Genomic DNA, 21,360 nt, shown 5'->3' with positions numbered 1-21,360 from the left:
CTTTATGTTTCCAGGTTCCTGTGGTCTCTGTGATGGCTACTGGTTCTTCCCTAAGGATAATGGAGTAGTTTCTACTGTTACACAGGGCAATCATAGGAGATCCTGAAAATCAAATAAAGCCACCAATGAGATGTCAGAGATAGGAATGTGGTGGGGTGGGGCTTAGATAGAAGAAGAGTATTTGAATTTGGCAAGGGAAGGACAGAGTGACAGGAAAGAGCAGGGACAAAGAACATTAGGTAGGAATTGGAAAGCCATTTGGCTTTATGCTTTTATTGCCTGAATGAGAAGGAAATATCTCCAGAGGGAAACTGACTTTTCAATGCCACATAAGACTTATTCCACAGAGGATGAGTCAGAGAAAGATGAACAGAATTAAGGCTGGTAACAAGGGGAGAAGTTGAAAGTCAGAAGTGGAGGGGAAATGAGAGGCTGAATCAGTGCCTAGAGTTTAGGGAAGGAGCACTGTTTTTTTCCTGGCCTGTTGGTAGAAGAAGGAAGTCAGAATAGAGGTAGTGTGGAGTGGTTTTATTTCAAACTGAAGCCAAAGGCAAACTTTCCTGAGAAAGAAATGACATCTGTAAGTGAAATGCTGCTACTGCAAATTCTACTGCTAGCTGTTCTCCTCGCAGGTGGTGACAATGAAGATGGTAAGAACTCTGGCCACTGCCCTGTTGGTTACAAAAGGGTGTGTGTGTGTGGTGTGTGTGTGTGTGTGTGTGGTGTGTGTGTGTGTGTGTGTGTGTGTGTGTGTGTGTGTGTGGTGTGGCGTCCTCAGAACATACCTGGAGAGGAGAATGTCAGCACAGTCCTGAGTATCCCGTACTCTGGGACCCTGAGCCCTTCTGAAGGTTGTTTGTAAAGCATGGGGCCCTGGGCAGCTGAATGCTGCTGAGGTAGCCATGGCTCCCCTTATCTCCAGATTCTGAGTGTTTCCTTCCTGGCACCTTTCTTCATTCTCTCTCCTTCCCGATGCCTTTTCTTCTCCTCAGTCTATCTGTTCTGTTGCCACAGCCTTCCAGGAGGAGGTCTCCTTCAAAATTATCCGCAGCTCATCCTTCTACAACCATTCCTGGGTGAAAAGTCGAAACTCTGCTTGGTTGGATGACTTGCAGACTCATGGCTGGGACAGCAACTCTGGCAGAATTATTTTCCTGCATCCTTGGTCCAAGGGCAACTTTAGCAAGGAAGAGATAAAAGAACTGGAAAAATTCTTCCGTGCGTTCTTCATTACAATGCCTCAAATAATTCACAGATATGCCAGTCAATGGAAGTTTAAATGTAAGTTCAATTCCCAAAATGGGGAGGTGCAATGTGCTGGGTGAGGGGTGTGTGTGTGTGTCTCAATGACTTTCTTATTCCCATTTCCCCCCACATTCGATCTCTTCAGCATTCTCTGTACATTTATTTTAACCTATTGCATTTCATTCACCCTGGGTTATTATAATCACAACTCTTTCACACTAAGTGCTTCCTTATTCTCTTGCTCTCACCATTTATGTCACCTTCTTTCAACAATTTGCTCACTTCTATTTCCAATAAAAGAAGTCATTCATTTTTTCCTCCACCTTCAACTACCACCAATTATACTTTTTCTGAACTTCTGATCAAACCAAAGTTTGTTCCATTATCTCAAAGCCCCCAAACTTCTTCTATTTCCTTTTTTCGCTTCCAGTAATTCCCTCCTTCCTCTGATTTACAATCCCTCTTTCCTAGATCCCTTTGAGATTCAGATAACAATGAGCTGTGAACTGCACCCTGGGGGAGCCATAGTAGGTTTCAATGGACTCGCTTATCAAGGATCAGAGCTCATACACTTCCAGAACAATTCATGGCTGCCATCTCCAAAGGGTGGAACAAGAGCTCAGGATGTGTGCAGACTAGTCAATCAGTACCATGTCACCAAGAAAATGGTAGAGAGGATTATCAGTGACACCTGCCCACGTTTTCTCTTGAGTGTTCTTGATGCATGGAAGGCAGATCTCCAGAGAGGTCAGTCCCATATCCTTCCTCCACGTATTTTCTAAAATTATACCTTATCCCTTTAAATTGAGGATAAGGGGTCAAGAGGCAGAAGGAAAATGCTTGAATTCCCAGCGTGTGATAGATGTGTTCCTCTAAGCTGATGTGAAGATATGAACCTCCAAGTCTGTGTCAGAGTCCTTACCTAAATATCTCTCCTGTCCTCTGCAGTAAAACCAGAGGCCTGGCTCTCCACTGGCCCCAATCCCAGTCCTCACCGTCAGATGCTGGTTTGCCATGTCTCTGGCTTCCATCCAAAGCCAATTAGGGTACAGTGGATGCGAGGTGAACAGGTACAGCAGGGCACTCAACAGAGTGGTATCTTGCCCAATGCTGATGGGACATGGTACCTTCAGGTTTTCCTGGAGGTGGAAGCCACTGAGACATCTGGCCTATATTGCCGGGTGAGACACAGCAGCCTAGGAGGCCAGGACATCCTCCTCTACTTGGGTAAGAAAAAACTGGGGCCCCACTGGGAATGGGAGTAGAAGGTCCACAGCTGAGCAGGAGAGCCAAGTAAAACATTTGGGAGTTATGGCCTCCAGACCCAAAAGAATGAAAATAATTAATTCAATAAATAGAAGAGTAGAAAACGAGAGACCTGCCGAAGTAGGAAGATGTTGAGGGTCAGATGAAAGATTCAACTCTGAAGAGGGAGGAGAGAGGAAACAAGAACAAAGATTAGTGAGGTGAACACGCTAATAAAGAGGGCAGACCAGGGAAATGCAGTAAACGGGGTGGGTTTGAAATGACACCCTGTGTGCACCCAAACCCACAGAACGTCACCATAGCTCCATGGGCTTGATCCTCTTGGCAGTGATGGTGCCCCTGGTGCTCCTGACAGCTCTTGCATTCAGGCTTAGGAAGCGCTGGTGAGTTTTTTGTGCCCATTTTTCCTGTTCTTTCATCCACTCCCTACTTGTCTTCCACCTTTCTTCTCTATGTCTCTCTCTCTCTCTCAATCTCTCTCTCTCTCTCTCTCTCTCTCTCTCTCCACCTTTAGTTCTTCTTTCCTCAGTCCCTTTCCTTTTACTTTTAATGCTCACCTCCACCTCATGCAGAGTAACTTTCCTCTCTGTTCTTACTAGGTCACACTGTGAGCCTCCTGCCAGTCTTCTTCCTTTGGAATAAAGTTCCAGCAGCCCTGGGGTTCCAGACATATTTAAACGCAGCATCTGTTCAGCTCTCCATGTACAACTTTGGTTGTTTATGTGTTGTTATTTGTGTTTAATGATTAGTTATTAATATAAGGTGAAGGTAATTTTGCAGGACTTGCTTTCTGACCTGGTTCTGAGATTATAAAACTCCTATTTTAACTCTGGATAAAATGAGATCCTAGCAATGGCTAATTGTTGAAAAACTGATGAATCTCAGGCCCATTTCAGATGTCACTTCTTTATGGGGGCCTTCCCTGATTCACAAGTGGAAGCAGCGTCTGAACTCCCACCACACGTTTCCGTGTACTTTGCTGAATCTACTTCTCACTTTTTATCCGTTCCTGCAGTCATGGAGGCCCCTTTTCACCTTCTAATTTTTAAGCTTGAGAGCAACGTCTACGTCTTTTTAAAATTTGTATCATCTACAAAGTGTATAACTGTATGTAATATGCTTTCAATAAAAGCTTGTGTTCAGTTTGCTTAGCATTTACCACAAACATCAGGTACCTGAAGTTCTAGAGCAAGGAAGGAGGAAGCAAGGAAGTAACAAATCTATTTGGATATGCTGCTGTTAAGAGGACACACTCCTCTATTTTTACTGACAGTTTGTTTTTCTTTTTCTTTTTCTTTTTTTTAATCCTCATTCAGGGATATTTTCCCATTGATTTAGAGAGAGAGTGGAAGACAGAGGGTAAGACAGGAAGGAACATCAATATGAGAGAAACACATCAACTGGTTGCCTCTTGCATGCATGAGCCCTGACCAGGGCCAGGGCAGGGGAAAAGCCTGCAACCAAGGTATGTGCCCTTAACCGGAATCGAACCCAGGACCCTTCAGTCCATAGGCCAATGCTCTATCCACTGAACCAAACCGGGTAGGGCTAGTTTTCTTTTTTTAATATTAATTTTTTAACTTTAGAGAGGAAGGGAGAGGGAGAGACAGAAACATCAATAATGAGAGAGAATCACTGATCAGCTGCCTCCTACATGCCCTCTACTGGGGATTGAGCCTGCAACCCAGGCCATGTGCCCTGACAGGGATCAAAGGTCGATGCTCAACCAGTGAGCCACACCAGCTGAGTGAATCCTAGGTTTTTAATTATTTAATTTGTTTGAAGCTATCTTCTTTTAAAATTTAAATCTTATTTTTAAATATTGGTTTTAAGAATGGGGGTGGGAGAGAGAGAGAAAGGAGAGAGAGAAAGAGAAAGAGAGAGAGAGAGAGAGAAGAAGGAGAAAGAGAGGGAGAAACATCGATGTGAGGGAGAAACACTCATTAGTTGCTGGCACCCTGATCAGGGCCTGAACCTGCAACCTCATGTGCCCTGACCAGAACTGAACCGCCACCTTGTTGGTGTTTGGGACGGTGCTCCAACCACTGAGCGAAACTGGCTAGGGCGACAGTTACTACGTTTGAAAAGAAATAACTGAATATGTGATTACTGCATAGTTCTTGGTTTCTTGACAAAATACTCCAAATAAAATATGAGACAAGCATTGCAAAGGCCCTGTCCGGATAGCTCAGCTGCTTGGAGCGTTGTCCCATACCCTGAAAGGTTTCAGGTCCGATCACGGTCAGGGCACATACCGAGGCTGCGGGTTCGATACCCAGTCGGGGCCAATGCAGGAGGCAGCAATCAGTGTTTCTCTCTCTCTAAAGTCAATAAAAATATATCCTCGGGTGAGGATTTAAAAAAAAAGAATTGCAAAAATACATTCATATAAAATTTTTTATCTGGATTGATATTATAAAACGTATGGCAAGTGCTGGCCAGGATGTGGAGAAAAGGAACCCTCGTGCACTGCTGCTGGGAATGCAGACTGGTGCAGCCACTACGGAAAACAATATGGAGTTTCCTCAAAAAATTAAATATGGAACTGCCATTTGACCCAGTGATCCCACTTCCAGGAATATATCCTAAAAACCAGAAACACCAATCAGAAAGATTATATGCACCCCTATGTTCACAGGAGGACAATTTACAATAGCTAACCTCTGGAAACAGCCCAAGTGCCATCGGTAGCTGAGTGGATAAAAAAGCTGGGGTACGTTTACACCATGGAATACCAGGCAGCAGGTCCCTCCATGCTGTCTCTTACCCTTTGAGACCGCATGGAGGGACCCGGAGAGTATTATGCTAAGCGAAATAAGCCGGTCAGAGAAAGACAAGTATCACATGGTCTCACTCATGTGTGGAATCTAATGAACAAATAAATTGGTGAACAATATAGATCCAGAGATATAGAAGCATAGAACAGACTGCAGAATCTCAGAGGAAGAGATCAACCAAAGAACTTGTATGCATATATGCATAACCTGTGGACACAGACAATAGGGTGATGAAGGCCTGAGGTGGGGGTGAGGGTGCGGGAGAGGGGAGGGCCTTCTAGAAGGGGTCACTGGGGGGAAATGTGGGATATATGTAATACTTTCAATAATAAAGATTTAATTGTTTTTAAAAAGTTCCTTAAAACACAGTTTTAACTGAGGTAAGAAGATAACATCTGATTAGGTTGGTATTAATAAAATATGTAATATAATTGTTAAATATCATATGTAAAATATAGTGGACAAACATAAAAAATAATTTTAAAATAATGTGTTATTAAAACTCTCCCACAAAGAAAAACTATGGCTCAGAAAGATTGTTGAATTCACACAAAGGAGAAGAAATACCTGTCTTATATTAAAACTTTTTAAAAAATGAAGGAGGCATTCCTAATTTACTTTATGAGGTCAGCATATTTCTACCATTAAAAACTTATAAGAAACTAGTAATTGTAAGAAAATCAAACTACACACCAATATTTATTATAGATACAAAATTCCTAACAAAATGTAATAGAATCTAGCAGTATATAAAAAGGTTATCATATGGTGACTATTTTTGTTCATCCCAGATGAAGGAAGAATTTTTTAAATTTAAAAATCAATCATTATAATTCACCATGGTAACAGAATAGAGGGGGATAATCATATTTTATCTCAATAGGTAGAAATAAAACATTTGAAACACTGAGCACCTTCTCGTGTCAAAAACTTCCAGTAAACTAGGAATGAAAGGGCACCTTCTCAATTTCATAAAGGGGGAAAAACCCCAAACGGCTAACATCCTACTAAATGGTGACATTTTTGCCTGCTCTTCTAAGGACATTTGTATTCATCATTGTAGTGAAGGTCCCAATCTTATTAATTAAGAATTAATATGACTAAATGAGACATTAAAGCCATAAGATTATAAACCAAGAAGCTTAACCCTCTCTATTTGTAGAGGACAGGACAGTCTATACAACAGAGAACACTTACTCCTGTTCTATGTGCTCTTTCATCAGTTCAGAGCCTGCATAGTTAGTGCACAGTTTGCAAAGTTTGTTGGAGAACCTAATGAGCAATGTGACAAACTAATCCAAAACAAAGGACTATTTTTGCTTTATCTACATCTTAAAATAAATATAAATAGCAGCAACACCAAACAAAGTAAAATACTAAGTGGCTACAACTGCATATAGTACTATTTAGATCTACACAAGTCACTCAGGGGAAACTGAATTTTTGTAGAAATAATGGCTACAAAAGATAACTTTCAAAAGCGAACCTCTTACATGTAAAATTCAAGATTTGATTTGCCAATTAGTTTTTACCATGTATAATTTTTATATGAATAAGAATTGATGTGTCTGAAGATACTTTTAATAAAATATAATGTAAGTTGGATCAGTACAAATTATGTAACTGTGGTTTTAGAATAATGAAATTAAATTGGTTACAGGAATTTATTTGGTATAATTCCTTATACATACTTTAATTTGGAGACTAAAGGAGAGTAACTAACAAAAACTGGAGAAATTAAGACTTTCAGATTACAGTACAATATAGAGATTTCATGTGAGGCTGTCTGTAACTATGGGGAACATATATGGGGTAAGTACACCAGAGTCAAGCTTCCCACATCAATACTTTACTTGCAAGGTACCAGACTGAGTGTGCTTATCTTCTCCAAGTGGCGGGTTAGGGTAACGGTCCCAACAGATGAACAGCTGTTACTGCCGGTGAACAGCGGCACATCAGGCAAAGGGCTATTTTTGTGTGTTTTTTTAACTCACTGGCCTTATTTTTTTTTTTAGTATATTTTTATTGATTTCATAGAGAGAGGGAGAAAGAGATAGAAACATTGATGAGAGAGAATCATTGATTGGCTGCCTCCTGCAAACCCCACACTGGGGATCCAGCCTGCAACCTGGGCATGTGCCCTGACTACAATCGAACTGTGACCTCCTGGTTCATAAGTCAATGCTCAGCTACTGAGCCACACCAGCCAGGCAGGCACTGGTCTTTAATTTCGAATAGAGTGAAGGTGGGCAACATAGAGTTTCACAGGCATTTCTCTTTAGACAGCATTAAAGAGCTGTAACTTGATGCTTGTGAATGTCTGTATTTGAATAGGCATCTTTATTTGAATACATGGGAGTTAAACAGTTATTGAACAGACCAGCCTATGAAAGATTTCCTATAAAAAATAATAGGTTTTGTGTATATATTTTATATGTTTATTCATAAAGACCTGCTTGTAATAAAGGTAAATTTTTACAAACCTGCTTGTACCAGTCACCTCTTCTGTCCTGCCTCACATTTTCTCAGTCCATTTTCCCTGCAGCGACTGCAAGGCAACAGCCCCGAACTTGAGCGGCACTGGAGTCTTGTGCATTGTGTCCTAAGGCTTTTACATGACGTGGTCGGGACACCTGTGAGAAGGGATTGTCAGGTGTGGGTGCTCAAAACTGCAGATGTGGGGGATTAACGCCTCAGTGACAGTCCTGGACTTTGTGGAGTGCGGATCACTGAACATTTGTGTGTGTGTATACTGATAACAAAACATTCATTTCTCATAGGAATATACATAGAATGGAATTGCTGGGTCCCAGGAGGTACATCTTCTTACATTTAATAGAAACAGGTTTTCACAGTGCTTCTACCAGTCTCCCTTTCATCTTCTCCACAAAATCACTCATATTTGATACTAGAGGCCCGATGCACGAAATTCGTGCAAGAGTAGGCCTTCCTTCCCCCGGCTGCCAGCACCGGCTTCCCTCTGGCACCCGGGACCCGGGCTTCACTCACAGCCCGGCTTCGTCCAGAAGGACATCCAGTCTAATTAGCATATTACACTTTTATTACTATAGATTATTAACCCCTTTAATTTTAGCCATTCTTGTGTGGGTATTTTGGGTTATCTAATTGTAATTTATGGTTTGTATTTTCCTGTTGACTAATGGTACTTCACATATGCCTATTAACCATTTAGATACACTCAAATATATAGTACCAGTTTAAAGTTTTAGCTATTTGCGTGTGCGTAAGTGTGCGTGTGTGTGTGTGTGTGTGTGTGTTTGTGTGTGTGTGTGTGTGTGTGTGTGTGTGTGTGTGTGTGTGTGGTGAGGGAGAATGTTGGTCTTTTTCTTATTGATTTGAAGTTCTATGTAATGTCTGTGTACTAGTCCTTTGCTGAATATATGTATTGTGAATATTTTCTACCAGTCTCTGGTTTACATTTTACTCTCTTAAACTCGTATTGTGATGGAATTTTAAATGAGATACGATTAATATTGTTCTTGATGATGATTGATATTTACTCCTGTAAATTAGTTACTCCTTCTGCAATGTCATGAGATATTCTCCTTAAACTGTGGTATTCAAACTTGAGTGGAAATCAGCATCATCATGGAGCTGTTTTGTTTTTCTTTAAAAAGGAATGTTTTTATACATACCTCCAGAATGTCTAGATCTTCCGGTCAGCAAAGAGGCCTAAGAATTTGCATTTTTTTACAACTTTCAGATGATGCTGATTCTGGTGGTCTGAGGATCACACTTTGAAAAGCACTTTATCTTAGAGAAGCTTACCTCTTACATTTAGATATACAATAAGCCTGGACTTGATTTTTGTGTGTGCTATGAAATGGGGATAAAAATTAATTTTTCCATGTTAGTCCATTGACCAATAACAATGATATGCAGCATCAATGATGTTGTCATTTAAGTGCCTATATGTATACTGCCCTGTTGCTGAACTCCTTATTTTGCTCCAGTCTCCTGTGAGTCTATCCTTGTGCCAACGTAATGTAAGAGTAATGTTAATTACTTTAGATTTAATAAATGTGGATAACCACTACTCTTCCTATTATGTTGTTGTTGTTTTTCTTCAAGTGTATCTTGCAAAAGAAGAGGAAATATTGTAAGAAAACAATACAGAAGTACAGGCTTTATGGAAGCTAAGGGTTACTTACTGTCTCTGAAGTCTAAATATATGTGAGACATCTCTGGTAAAAAGAAAACACATTTGCAAGTCAAGAGGATTTTGAAAAGTAAAGAAGATTTTGAAAAGTGAAAACATCCAGTGTATGGGCTGAATTTGTTCTTCCTAAAATTCATATGCTGAAGTCCTAACCCCCAGTATCTCAGAATGTGACTGTATTTTGACAAAAGGCCTTTATGGAGATCATTCAATTAACACCAGGCCTTTATGATGAGCCCTAATCCCTTCTGAATACTATCCTTCTAAGAAAAAAATTGGACACATGGACACCAGGACCAGGCCTGGGTGTGCACAGCGGAACGGTGATGTGAGCACACAGCAAGAAGATGGCCCGTCCAAACGCCAAAGAGAGAGGCCTCAGGAGAAACTAACCTGCTGACACCCTGATCTTACACTCTGTCCTCTGAAACTAAGAAATATGTTTTTGGTGTTTGAGTCACTCAGTCTGTGAGTAGCTATGGCAACCCTAGCAAACCAACACCTCTGGTGTTGGCAAAGTTTTCTTCTAGATGATTAGTCATTAAGCAAAGTAGGAACAAGTGTGTAACGGGCATTGCAGGACAATAACTAAATATTTAGGCAGCATTTTCAGAACATATTAGGGAAATATCAAAATCGTCTTAAAAACATATAACAAAGTCCTAACTGGTTTGGATCAGTGGATAGAGCGTCAGCCAGTGGACTGAAGGGTCCCAGGTTCGATTTCGGTCATGGGCATGTATCTTGGTTGCGGGCACATCCCCAGTAGGAGGTGTGCAGGAGGCAGCTGATCCATGTTTCTCTCTCATCAATGTTTCTATCTCTCTATCCCTTTCCCTTCCTCTCTGTAAAAAATCAATCAAATATATTTTTTTTAAATAAAGAACATGTAACAACGAGTTTCTTCACCTACTTTCTATCTGATAATAAGAGCCTTGACAAAATAAATTAGAAAAAGAAAAAAATATTAAATGCAATCTACCAAAAGACGCACCTGGCAGGTATGTGAATTTTTATCACTATCTAGTGATTGCTAGGACAGGTGAGCACTATTAAGCAGTATAACCAATAAATGTTCTTGGACCAAGAATTCTCATCAGTTTTTAATTAAGGAGTTAGGTTATATCTAGCACAAAGGTGTTATGTATTGTTGCTTGTTGTATAGGTTTAGTTTTAATACTTTAGGTATCTTTATAAATTAAAAAACATTTGAAATATTTTCATGGATATACGGGTCTCACTGCCCAGGTCTGACATAATCATTGCAGCCAATATTCTGGTGCTCAGATTGAGCAAAGCCACATAAGTAGTGCAAATATATAGTAGATAAAACAGAGTTTTTAAAAAATATGTTTTCATTGATTTTTTTGTTTTAGAGAGAGAGGAAGGGAAAGGGAGAGCAAGATAGAAAAATCAAATGAGAGAGACATTGATCAACTGCCTCCTGCATGTCCTCCTAATGGGGACTGAAGCTGAAACCTCGGCATGTCCCCTGACCAGGAATTGAACCTGGGACCTCTTGGTTCATGGCTCGGTGCTCAACCACGGAGCCACACTGGCTGGAAAGAGAAAACATTTGAGACTCATTCCATCCCTGTACTTTCCCTCCCATGAGAATTATCACAGTCTTCTCAAGTTATGTTTAGTGCCATCATTCCAGAAATAAATTCCATGACTGTGATTCACATAGTACACACAGGACTTTAAGGGTCACACAATATAACAATGCTGTAGCATTGAAAGTGAGTGAGGAGGGAAAGGCTGAGATGATATTGAATGGACAGGGACTATGAGAAAATGGAGAGGAGGCTGGGACCTGTGCTGGAGGCTAAATGGAGAATGACTGCTAAGACATGCAGAAGTGAGAAACAAGGAAGGACAAGCTATACCAAGGGACTTGTGTGCATGCATATGAGCCTAATCAATAGACACAGACAACAGTGGGGTGGGGCGTGAGTGGGGGGGTGGGAGGTAATGGGGGAATAAGGACACATATGTAAGAAAATAATAATAAAAATAATAAAAAAAAAGAAAAGAAATTGTGAGGTAACCAGAACCCCAAAATGCCTGAGAACGTCTTTCTTGCCATGCTAGCAATCATCAGCTGTACGGTAATGTTACCTGGGGAAAATGGGGGAGTATTTTGGACTTACGTTCCTGACCCTTTATGGGTAAGAGCCCTCATGTGGGCCGATCCCCCGCCTAATGTAGTCACCAATAATACCAAACACCTTGGTCATCCAGGAGGACCATGGGTGGGGCAAGGAAGTATAATTACACAGGGGTCGCCACCCAGCTTCCCTTTTGTATGACACAAAATCAAACCACTGCTCCTTTGTGTGTAAAATTAAAGAGAGGTTTCTGGCTTGCATGGACACCAAAGGAAGGGGCTATCACTACTTGCTCCTGGGAGAGGTGCAGAAAATGTAACTAAGACCTTGTCTATACAAAAAGAAATTGACAGCCAGTTTGAAATGGAATTGCCATGGCCTAGAGCAAAGAATATCCTTACATGATATTATTCTACAATGTCTATAATTTTTCCCAGATTTTTATTACCCCCATTACCTATAATAGTACCAGCACCCTTGGGAATCAATAAAAAATCATCTTTTTGGTGCTTGGAGACAAAGGTAACACATCTCTTGATATTTTAGAATTACAACAGCATAATGTACAATTATCCCAAACAAACTTACAAACTAATTCTTTGAATGTCTGGCAGCAATTTAAAAAGGACATGAAAGGATTTAATCCCTTCCACTGTGCTAGGAAGGCACCTGAGCATTCTATATTGGCCCCTCTTGCCCTTTTGGCCAATAGGAACCCTCTTCTCACAACCCAATTGCCCACAGCTGTTGCCTGTGCTTTCTGTTCATGCTGAGGTTGAAGCCTCATGGTGGCTGGTACCATGGATCTGTCTCTCACCCAGTGGGGTGAGCTGGGCCCTCCCTGGAGAAGAAACCTGGGTTCCCCAAGATATGTGATGAGTGGCGGGGCCCCCGCCAAGCAGGTGAGGGGATCCCAAGGCAGGTGCTGGGATCATAGGCTACCACGGGGGCATAGGCTACCAAGGAGACAGAACTGAACCTCACATCACCCTGCTTGGCCCCGGAGGATGGCTGGTTAGCCAGAGACGGGTAAAATTCCTCAGGGAAGGAACAACCTAAGACAGGCACAGTCGCAGAGGGGCCATCGGAAGAGAACTTGGGGGTCAACAGAGGTGGGGCACAGACCCTCACCCCCCCAACTTTGCAGGGGCCTGAACCCTCAACCCTTCTGAGGGAGGTCTCCTGCCCCCATGGCTGCTTTGCTTCCCATGCCCAGCTCAAATCGGGACCCAGGTAACAGACAGAGACTTGGCCAACAGCAGCTGCCCTCTCACTGCAATAAGACTTGTTTGAGTTGTCTTGTACCCATGGTGTGGGGAAGTGGGTTTTTGATATCTAAATCCAACCTAGCACCAGGAATGCTCAGGGCCTACTCAAGAAGGCAAATAATCCTTTCCACTAATATTTACAGGGTAAAATAAGATTGTTGTTAGAGTGTTAAATTTGACAGTAAAGTAGTAGTCAAGTACTCAGACTAATTTAAATTGGCTAAGTGAAATAAGCAAATATTCTAGAAAAATTAATGGTACTGGACAAAAAGCTGTTCCTAAAGTGTTAACTAAAATTTTTATTGGTAGTTCATCTCATGGTAAAATTGCGTAACATGTAATGAACCTAAAGCAGTCATATTTTAGTGCAAAAAATTAAAATTTAAAAGCTATCAAGACTACATTATAAAATTTCCAAAAGCCTCCTAATATTTAAATCAAAAAAGGGGGGAGAGTAGAAGAATATCATGTAAGGAAAAATATCCTGTAAGTAAATTACATCTAGAAAATTATTACTTTAGAAAATTAACTTTCATTTGTAATGCTAACAGCAAGACACCCATGAAAAACACACATGGTGTCAAAACAAGCCAAAGGAAAATCGTTTGGGCAAAAAATGAAAAAGGATCCCAAGTCAAATTTATAGAAAAGATTCCTTTATTAACTTTTGGTCGAGAATATGTTTGTATATTTTCAGAAAACACCTCCAAGACCATGTGGATTCCTGCAACAGAGAGGAATTGACAGGACTGCTCCAGCCATGAAGACAGAAGAGAAACAGTCCAGAGATGGAAGACACTGACAACGCCTTGCCACACTAGCAGTCAGCAGCTGTGTGTCGCTGCAGGTTGCCCAGGACCAAACCAGAGAGGGTGGGACCTGCATTACCACCATTTGTCCACCATCCAGAACTGAAATATCATTGCTGACATGTACACATAAGGAACTGTTTGACATTGAAATTGGGACTCAAAAGAACTGTTGGCCCAGAAAGAAACTCACTACAGACTGATTCAGATGCCTCTCAGCATAACCATTATTGCTTGTCTCATTTTCAGTTCTTATAAGTGTATTTCTAGTATCACATGATCTCACTCATCTAGGGGAAATAATGAACATCATAAACTGATGAGCAAAAACAGACCCAGAGACAGGGAAGCATCGATCAGACTGTCAAACCTCAGAGGGAAGGTAGGGGAGGTGGGGGCAAGGGGGAGACATCAACCAAAGGACTTGTGTGCATGCATATAAGCCTAACCAGTGGTCATGGACAACAGGGGGGTGGGGGCATGCATGGGGAGGGGTTTGGGATGGGAATGGGGGGATGAGGACAAATATGTGATACCTTAATCAATAAAGAAATTAAAAAAAAAAGAAAGTGGTAGTACAGATATACAATGGAATATTACTCGACCCTAAAAAAGAACAAAATCTTACCATTTGTGACAGCATGGGCGGGTCTAGAAGGTATTATGCTAAGTAAAATAAGCCGATCAGAGAAAAATAAATACCACATGATTTCTCTTATACATGGAATCTAAAGAACAAAATTGAAACAAACTCATAGATATAGTGAACAGACTAACAGTTGCCAGAGGGAAGGAGGACTGGATGAGTGGGTGAAAAAAGTAAAGAGATTAAGAAGTAAAATTGAGCCCAGCTGGCATGGCTCAGTGATTGAGCAACGACTATGAACCAGGAGGTCATGGTTTAATTCCGGTTAGGGCACATACCGGGGTTGTGGGCTCACTCCCCAGTGTGGGGCCTGCAGGAGGCAGCTGACCAATGATTCTTTTCATCAGTGATGCTTCTATATTTCTCTCTCCCTCTTCCTACCTCTTGGAAATCAATAAAAATGTTTTTTTTAAAAGGAAGTAAAATTAATACTTACAAAATAGTCGCAGGGATGTAAAGTACTACACAGGGAATATAGTTAGTAATAGTGTAGAAACTATATAAGGTGCCAGGTGGGTACTGAAAATACTGGGGGAACACTTTGTAAGGACATAGTTGTCCCATCGCTATGCTGTACACCTGACACTAATACTACTAAATAGAAACTCCTTATAAGGATATGACTGTCTTACCACTATGTTATACACCTAAAACTAATACTAAATAATCTTTAACATAAAGTAATTAAAAAGTAAAGTTTAAAAAAAGGAGGGGAAGAAAGAGGGCATGGATGAGGAGAAAAGGGAGCCCAGTAAGACCCACAGAATGCTAGAGGGAAAGCTGACAACATTAGAAAACATTTACTTCTTTCAACCCAGTTATTTTACAGATAAGAAAACTGAGGCCAGAATGCTGCTGTGTTTTTTCCAATTCACTGCATCCAGCAGGTGTCTCATCCAGGAATGTATCTTGACTCTCCGTCCTAAGATCCTTTTAGGGCAAGAGACTTGCTTTGAAGAACAAGAAGCACTCACATCAGATACACAGAGAGGCTGGAAGCCAGAAAGAGGATAGAAAAACGGGAAGCAAAGTGGGAAGAAAAGGAAGAAGCTCAGGAAAAGGCACATGACTGTAAGAGGCAGTGGATTTCTCTCGCAGGGAAGTTGAGGTCACTGCTGGTGGGGAGTGTGAATTCAGATGAGTGTGTGAGACTGTGTGGGAGGGGAGCTCCGGTCTGGGTCTGAGGAGAGCTTTAGAGGACAGAGAAATTCCAGAGCTCTGGTGGTGTGTGAGGAAGCACCACGTAACGGCTGTTAGAAAGAACATGAGCATGCCTGTAGCCTAAGCACCAGTGGATCAAGAGGAGGGATTTCCAGGGAGGTGTGAAGGCACAGGGGGAAATGGGCGTCCTGCCCTGGCCAGTGAGGCTGTTCATGGAGTGTAGTCCCGAGCACCAAAAGGGGGGCAGGACAGTTAACAAGATGAGGTGCTCCGGGAGTGGTCACACCTGAGAGGGGTCTGGAAAGGAGTACTTTTAACATTTCACAGGTGTGTTAACCTAGATGCACAAGAACAATGGACAGAGCTTGCTTAAGGCCAAGATACACCTTTTAGACCTGGAGCATGACTACTCATTGGGACCTGCCTAGTTAGCAAGTTATGACCAGGCCACCCTGTGAGGTTACTTTCTGTCACTGAACTTGCCAGATTGACCACACGGCACTTTCTAAAATTGAGGTATATGAGGGAAGTCTGAGGTAAAGATGAGGTAGGGAAGCCTGGGGCTTCAAAAGGTTGATAATAAGAGATGTTCAGTAACTAGTAGTTTGCCCTGCCATGTAGATTGGTTTAAAAATGTTTCTGCTAAAAGTTTATTATCGGCAAGTCCCCTCATTTAAATTCTTTAAGGAAGAAAGTAAAAGGTTCTCATAAGCCTGCAGGGGTATTAATTGTCTTTGGCCCAACATAATTCAAATGCTAAGGCTCAAAATAAGACAAATGCTAAAGTGGCACATTCTGGGGAGGCCTGTTCTGAAACCCTACAATAGCCATAGAGTAATTTAGCTTATCAGCTTGTTAGCACCAATAGAAATTCTTTTTTTTTTTTTTATTCATGTAATTATCCCATTCTTTTCTCCTAAAATTCCCTTGCTCTCAACCTGTAATCAGGACAGTATGTGGTTTCTGCTTGAATCTGTGCTTCCCAAATTACAATACAATAAACACTTATTGCCTCACGGTTCGGCTTTTTAATTTTAGGTTAAGATAATCTTAACTTTTTTCCAAAATATTTTAAGAATTATCCTTAGATAATTTGTTTACTTGTATACAAATAAATAACAAAATAGCCAGAGCACAGTTATCTAGAAGTTACAAAGGAAAACATTTTAAGAGCCTTTTAAACACGATAAGCATGAAAGACTAGGGTCAGCATGGCCAGCAAAGGCCAGTGTATGATAAAATAAGCTGGAAGATCCCAGCAGGGCCAATACGAAGGAAATCTTGGATAAAGAACTCCAGAATATTCCATTAACTTAATTTCCCACAAATTATCACTGTTTTTTAAAAATTATAATAGCTTTACAGCATAACCCTCTGTGTAAACTTCATGCTTATTAGCATATATTTTAATTCTAAATAAAACTGTGTAAGATTCTCATTTCACCAATTAGAAATCCAAGCAAAGATTTCTGATACCTTAAACAATAATGTTAAAATCTGTCTAATGAAAAAAATAATTGGATACCTGAACCAAACTGTTCAATCATTCAAACTTACTCATGGAGCACCTTGCCAGGAGGCATTCTGCTAGCGTTGGGACCCAGTACAGCAGAGGTATACGGACCTAACACCCTGAGCAAATCACTGGAGCCAAGATTCTGAGTGGGCAACATCAGTTAAGGGTTGGGACTTTGATTCAAGAAGGCTTGTTTTCTCTAGTCTATACATTATAATAAAACCCAGCACACCAAGGCTCATAGTCCTTAGTTTATGTGCTTCCTTCTTAAGTAGAATAAAAGCTCCTGAATAAAGTGATTGCCTTGTAGACCACTAGATATTCATGAGTGTTGCAAGCTGCTTGTATCCAGGCAGGTGCTGAGTGACTCTTGGGTAAATGAATAGATATCACTGCAAGTCAAACAGAGATTTTTATGTTTCCAGGTTCCTGTGGTCTCTGTGACAGCTACTGGCTCTTCCCTAAGGATAATGGAGTAGTAGTTTATACTGTTACACAGGGCAATCATAGGAGATGCTGAAAATCAAATAAAGCAGCCAATGAGATGTCAGAGATATGACACAATGGGGCGGGGCTTAGACAGAAGAAGAGACTATTTGAAGAGTGTTTACATTTGGCAAGAGAAGGACAGAGTGACAGGAAAGAGCAGGGACAACAGAACATCAGGTAGGAATTGGAAAGCCATTTGGTTTTATGCTTTCATTGTCTGAATGAGAAGGAAATATCTCCAGAGGGAAACTGACTTTTCAATGGCGCATAAGACTTATTCCATAGAGGCTGAATTAGAGAAAGATGAACAGAATGAAGCTGAACAAGGAAGATGCTGAAAGCCGGATAAGACAGTCAGAAGAGGAGGGGAAATGAGACTGAATTGGTGTCTCAAATTTAGGGAAGGAGCACTGGGTTTTTTTGTTTTGTTTTGTTTTGTGTTTGTTTGTGTATGTTTTTGTGTGGTTTTTTTTGGTCTGTTGTTAGACGAAGGAAGACAGAATAGAGGTAGTGTGGAGTAGTTTTATTTCAAACTGAAGCCAAGGACAAACTTTCCTGAGAAAGAAATAACATCTGTAAGTGAAATGCTGCTTCTGCAAATTCCATTGCTAGCTGTTCTCCTCGAAGCTGGTGACAATGAAGATGGTAAGAACTCTGGCCACTGCCCTGTGGGTGCAAAAGGGTGTGTGTGTGTGTGTGTGTGTGTGTGTGTGTGTGTGTGTGTGTCTGTGTGGTGCGGCGTCCTCAGAACATACCTGGAGAGGAGAATGTCAGCACAGTCCTGAGTATCCCGTACTCTGGGACCCTGAGCCCTTCTGAAGGTTGTTTGTAAAGCATAGGGCCCTGGGCAGCTGAATGCTGCTGAGGTAGCCATGGCTTCCCTTATCTCCAGATTCTGAGTGTTTCCTTCCTGGAACCTTTCTTCATTCTCTCTCCTTCCCGATGCCTTTTCTTCTCCTCAGTCTATCTTCTGTTGCCATAGCCTTCCAGGAGGAGATCTCCTTCAAAATTATCCACAGCTCATCCTTCTACAACCATTCCTGGGTGAAAAGTCGGAACTCTGCTTGGCTTGGTGATTTGCAGACTCATGGCGAGGACAACTCTGGCAGTATTATTTTCCTGCGTCCTTGGTCCAAGGGCAACTTGAACAAGAAAGAGATAAAAGAACTGGTGGAGTACCACCACGCACTCTCCATCGAAATGCCGAACAAACTTCAGAGACATGCCCGTCAATGGCAGCTTAAATGTAAGTTCAGTTCCCAATATGGAGAGCTGCAATGTGCTGGGTGAGGGGTGTGTGTCGCAATGAACTCCTTCACCCAATTTTCTCCCACATTCAATCTCTTCAGCATTCTGTCTGTACATTCATTGTAACCTATTGCATTTCATTCACCCTAGGTTATTATAATCACAACTCTCACACTACCTGCTTCCTTAGTCTCTTGCTCTCACCATTTATGTCACCTTCTTTCAACAATTTGCTCACTTCTATTTCCAAAAAAAGAAGTCATTCATTTTTTTCCTCCGCCTTCAACTACCACCAATTACACTTTTCCTGAACTTCTGATCAAACCAAACTTCCATTAGCTCAAATCATCCTAACATCTCTTTTATTTCCTTTTTTTGCTTCCACTAATTTCATCTTTACTCCCTCTTTCCTCTAATTTACAACACTTCTTCCCTAGATCCCTTTGAGGTACAGGTGACAGGAGGCTGTGAGCTGAACCCTGGGGGAGCCATAGTAGCCTTCTATCAATTTGCTTATCAAGGATCAGAGCTCCTGCACTTCCAGAACAGTTCATGGCTGCCATCTGTAAAGGATGAAATTACAGCTCAGCCTATGAGCAGAGTATTCAATCAGTACCACGTTGCCAACAAAATAACACAGAGGATGCTCAGTGACACCTGCCCACGTTTCCTCTTGAGTATCCTTGATGCAGGGAAGGCAGATCTCCAGAGAGAAGGTCAGTCCCATATCCTTCCTCCAAGCATTTTCTATTCTAAAATTACACATTCCCACCATCCCTTTAAATTGAGCATAAGGGGTCAGGAGAGAGAAGGATGATGCATGAAATCCAAGCATGTGAGAGATGTGTCCATCTAAGCTAATGTAAAGATATGAACCTCCAAGTCTGTGTCAGAGTCCTTACCTAAATATCTTTCCTGTCCTCTGCAGTAAAACCAGAGGCCTGGCTGTCCACTGGCCCCAATCCTGGTCCTCACCGTCAGATGCTGGTTTGCCATGTCTCTGGCTTCCATCCAAAGCCAATTTGGGTAAAGTGGATGCGAGGTGAACAGGTACAGCAGGGCACTCAACAGAGTGGTATCTTGCCCAGTGCTGATGGGACATGGTACCTTCAGGTTTTCCTGGAGGTGGAAGCCACTGAGACATCTGGCCTATATTGCCGGGTGACACACAGCAGCCTAGGAGGCCAGGACATCCTCCTCTACTTGGGTAAGAAAAAACTGGGGCCCACACTGGGAATGGGAGTAGAAGGTCCACAGCTGAGCAGGAGAGCCAAGTAAAACATTTGGGAGTTATGGCCTCCAGACCCAAAAGAATGAAAATAATTAATTCAATAAATAGAAGAGTAGAAAACGAGAGACCTGCCGAAGTAGGAAGATGTTGAGGGTTAGATGAAAGATTCATTTCTGAAGAGGGAGGAGAGAGGAAACAAGAACAAAGATTAGTGAGGCGAACACGCTAATAAAGAAGGCAGACCAGGGAAATGCAGTAAACGGGGTGGGTTTGAAATGACACCTGTGTGCACCCAAACCCACAGAACGTCACCATAGCTCCATGGGCTTGATCCTCTTGGCAGTGATGGTGCCCCTGGTGCTCCTGACAGCTCTTGCATTCTGGCTTAGGAAGCGCTGGTGAGTTTTTTGTGCCCATTTTTCCTGTTCTTTCATCCACTCCCTACTTGTCTTCCACCTTTCTTCTCTATGTCTCTCTCTCTCTCTCTCTCTCTCTCTCTCTCTCTCTCTCTCTCTCGTTAGTTCTTCTTTCCTCAGTCCCTTTCCTTTTACTTTCAACTCTCACCCCCACCTCATGCAGAGTAACTTTCCTCTCTGTTCTTACTAGGTCACACTGTGAGCCTCCTGCCAGTCTTCTTCCTTTGGAATGAGGTTCCAGCAGCCCTGGGGTTCCAGACATATTTAAACGCAGCATGGCGATAATGTTTGTTCAGCTCTCCATGTACAACTTTGGTTGTTTATGTGTTGTTATTTGTGTGTTTAACGGTTAGTTATTAATATAAGCTAAAGGTAATTTTGCAGGACTTGCTTTCTGACCTGGTTCTGAGATTATAAAACTCTTATTTTAACTCTGGATAAAATGAGATCCTAGCAACGGCTACATATTGAAAAACTGATGAATCTCAGGCCCATTTCAGATGTCACTTCTTTATAAGGACCTTCGCTGATTCACAAGTGGAAGCAGCGTCTGAACTCCCACCACACGTTTCCGTGTACTTTGCTGAATCTACTTCTCACTTTTTATCCGTTCCTACAGTAATGGAGGCCCCTTTTCACCTTCTAATTTTTAAGCTTGAGAGAAAAGTCTACATGTTTTTAAAATTTGTATCATCTACAAAGTGTATAACTGTGTGTAATATGCTTTCAATAAAAGTCTGTGTTAAGTTTGCTTAGCATTTACCACAAAGATCAGGTACCTGAAGTTCTAGAGCAAGGAAGGAGGAAGCAAGGAAGTAACAAGTGACAATCCTAGCTAAGAAAGAGAAAACATGCTAATTGACCCTCATGACGTTGCAAAGATGGCGGCGCCCACAGCCACTAAGGAGGGAATATACTAATTGACTGCCACGTCCTCAAAGATCGTGGTTCCCAGTCCCCTCAGCCCCGCCTTGCCACGTGCCTGCCTCCGCAGTCC

General features: G+C 41.7%; 2 protein-coding genes across 2 annotated transcripts; both read left to right on the top strand.

The window, feature by feature from the left end:
- Positions 1-589: 589 nt before the first annotated feature.
- On the top strand, positions 590-2,510 carry LOC308249581 (T-cell surface glycoprotein CD1a-like; the record flags this gene model as incomplete). Its single annotated transcript, XM_080671132.1, has 4 exons — positions 590-650; positions 1,015-1,281; positions 1,717-1,992; positions 2,194-2,510. The coding sequence occupies 4 exons, from the start codon at positions 590-592 to the stop codon at positions 2,508-2,510; spliced, it is 921 nt and encodes a 306-aa protein (XP_080527258.1).
- Positions 2,511-17,542: 15,032 nt separating this feature from the next.
- LOC308249580 (T-cell surface glycoprotein CD1a-like) lies at positions 17,543-20,349 on the top strand (the record flags this gene model as incomplete). Its single annotated transcript, XM_080671131.1, has 5 exons — positions 17,543-17,645; positions 18,451-18,714; positions 19,154-19,432; positions 19,645-19,923; positions 20,252-20,349. The coding sequence occupies 5 exons, from the start codon at positions 17,543-17,545 to the stop codon at positions 20,347-20,349; spliced, it is 1,023 nt and encodes a 340-aa protein (XP_080527257.1).
- Between the last annotated feature and the right edge of the window lie 1,011 nt (positions 20,350-21,360).

Source organism: Plecotus auritus (genome assembly GCF_963455305.1).
Source record: "Plecotus auritus genome assembly, chromosome: 5".
Classification (NCBI taxonomy): Eukaryota; Metazoa; Chordata; class Mammalia; order Chiroptera; family Vespertilionidae; genus Plecotus; species Plecotus auritus.
Note: the sequence above shows the minus strand (reverse complement) of the source record. Positions and strands in the feature narration are given on the sequence as shown.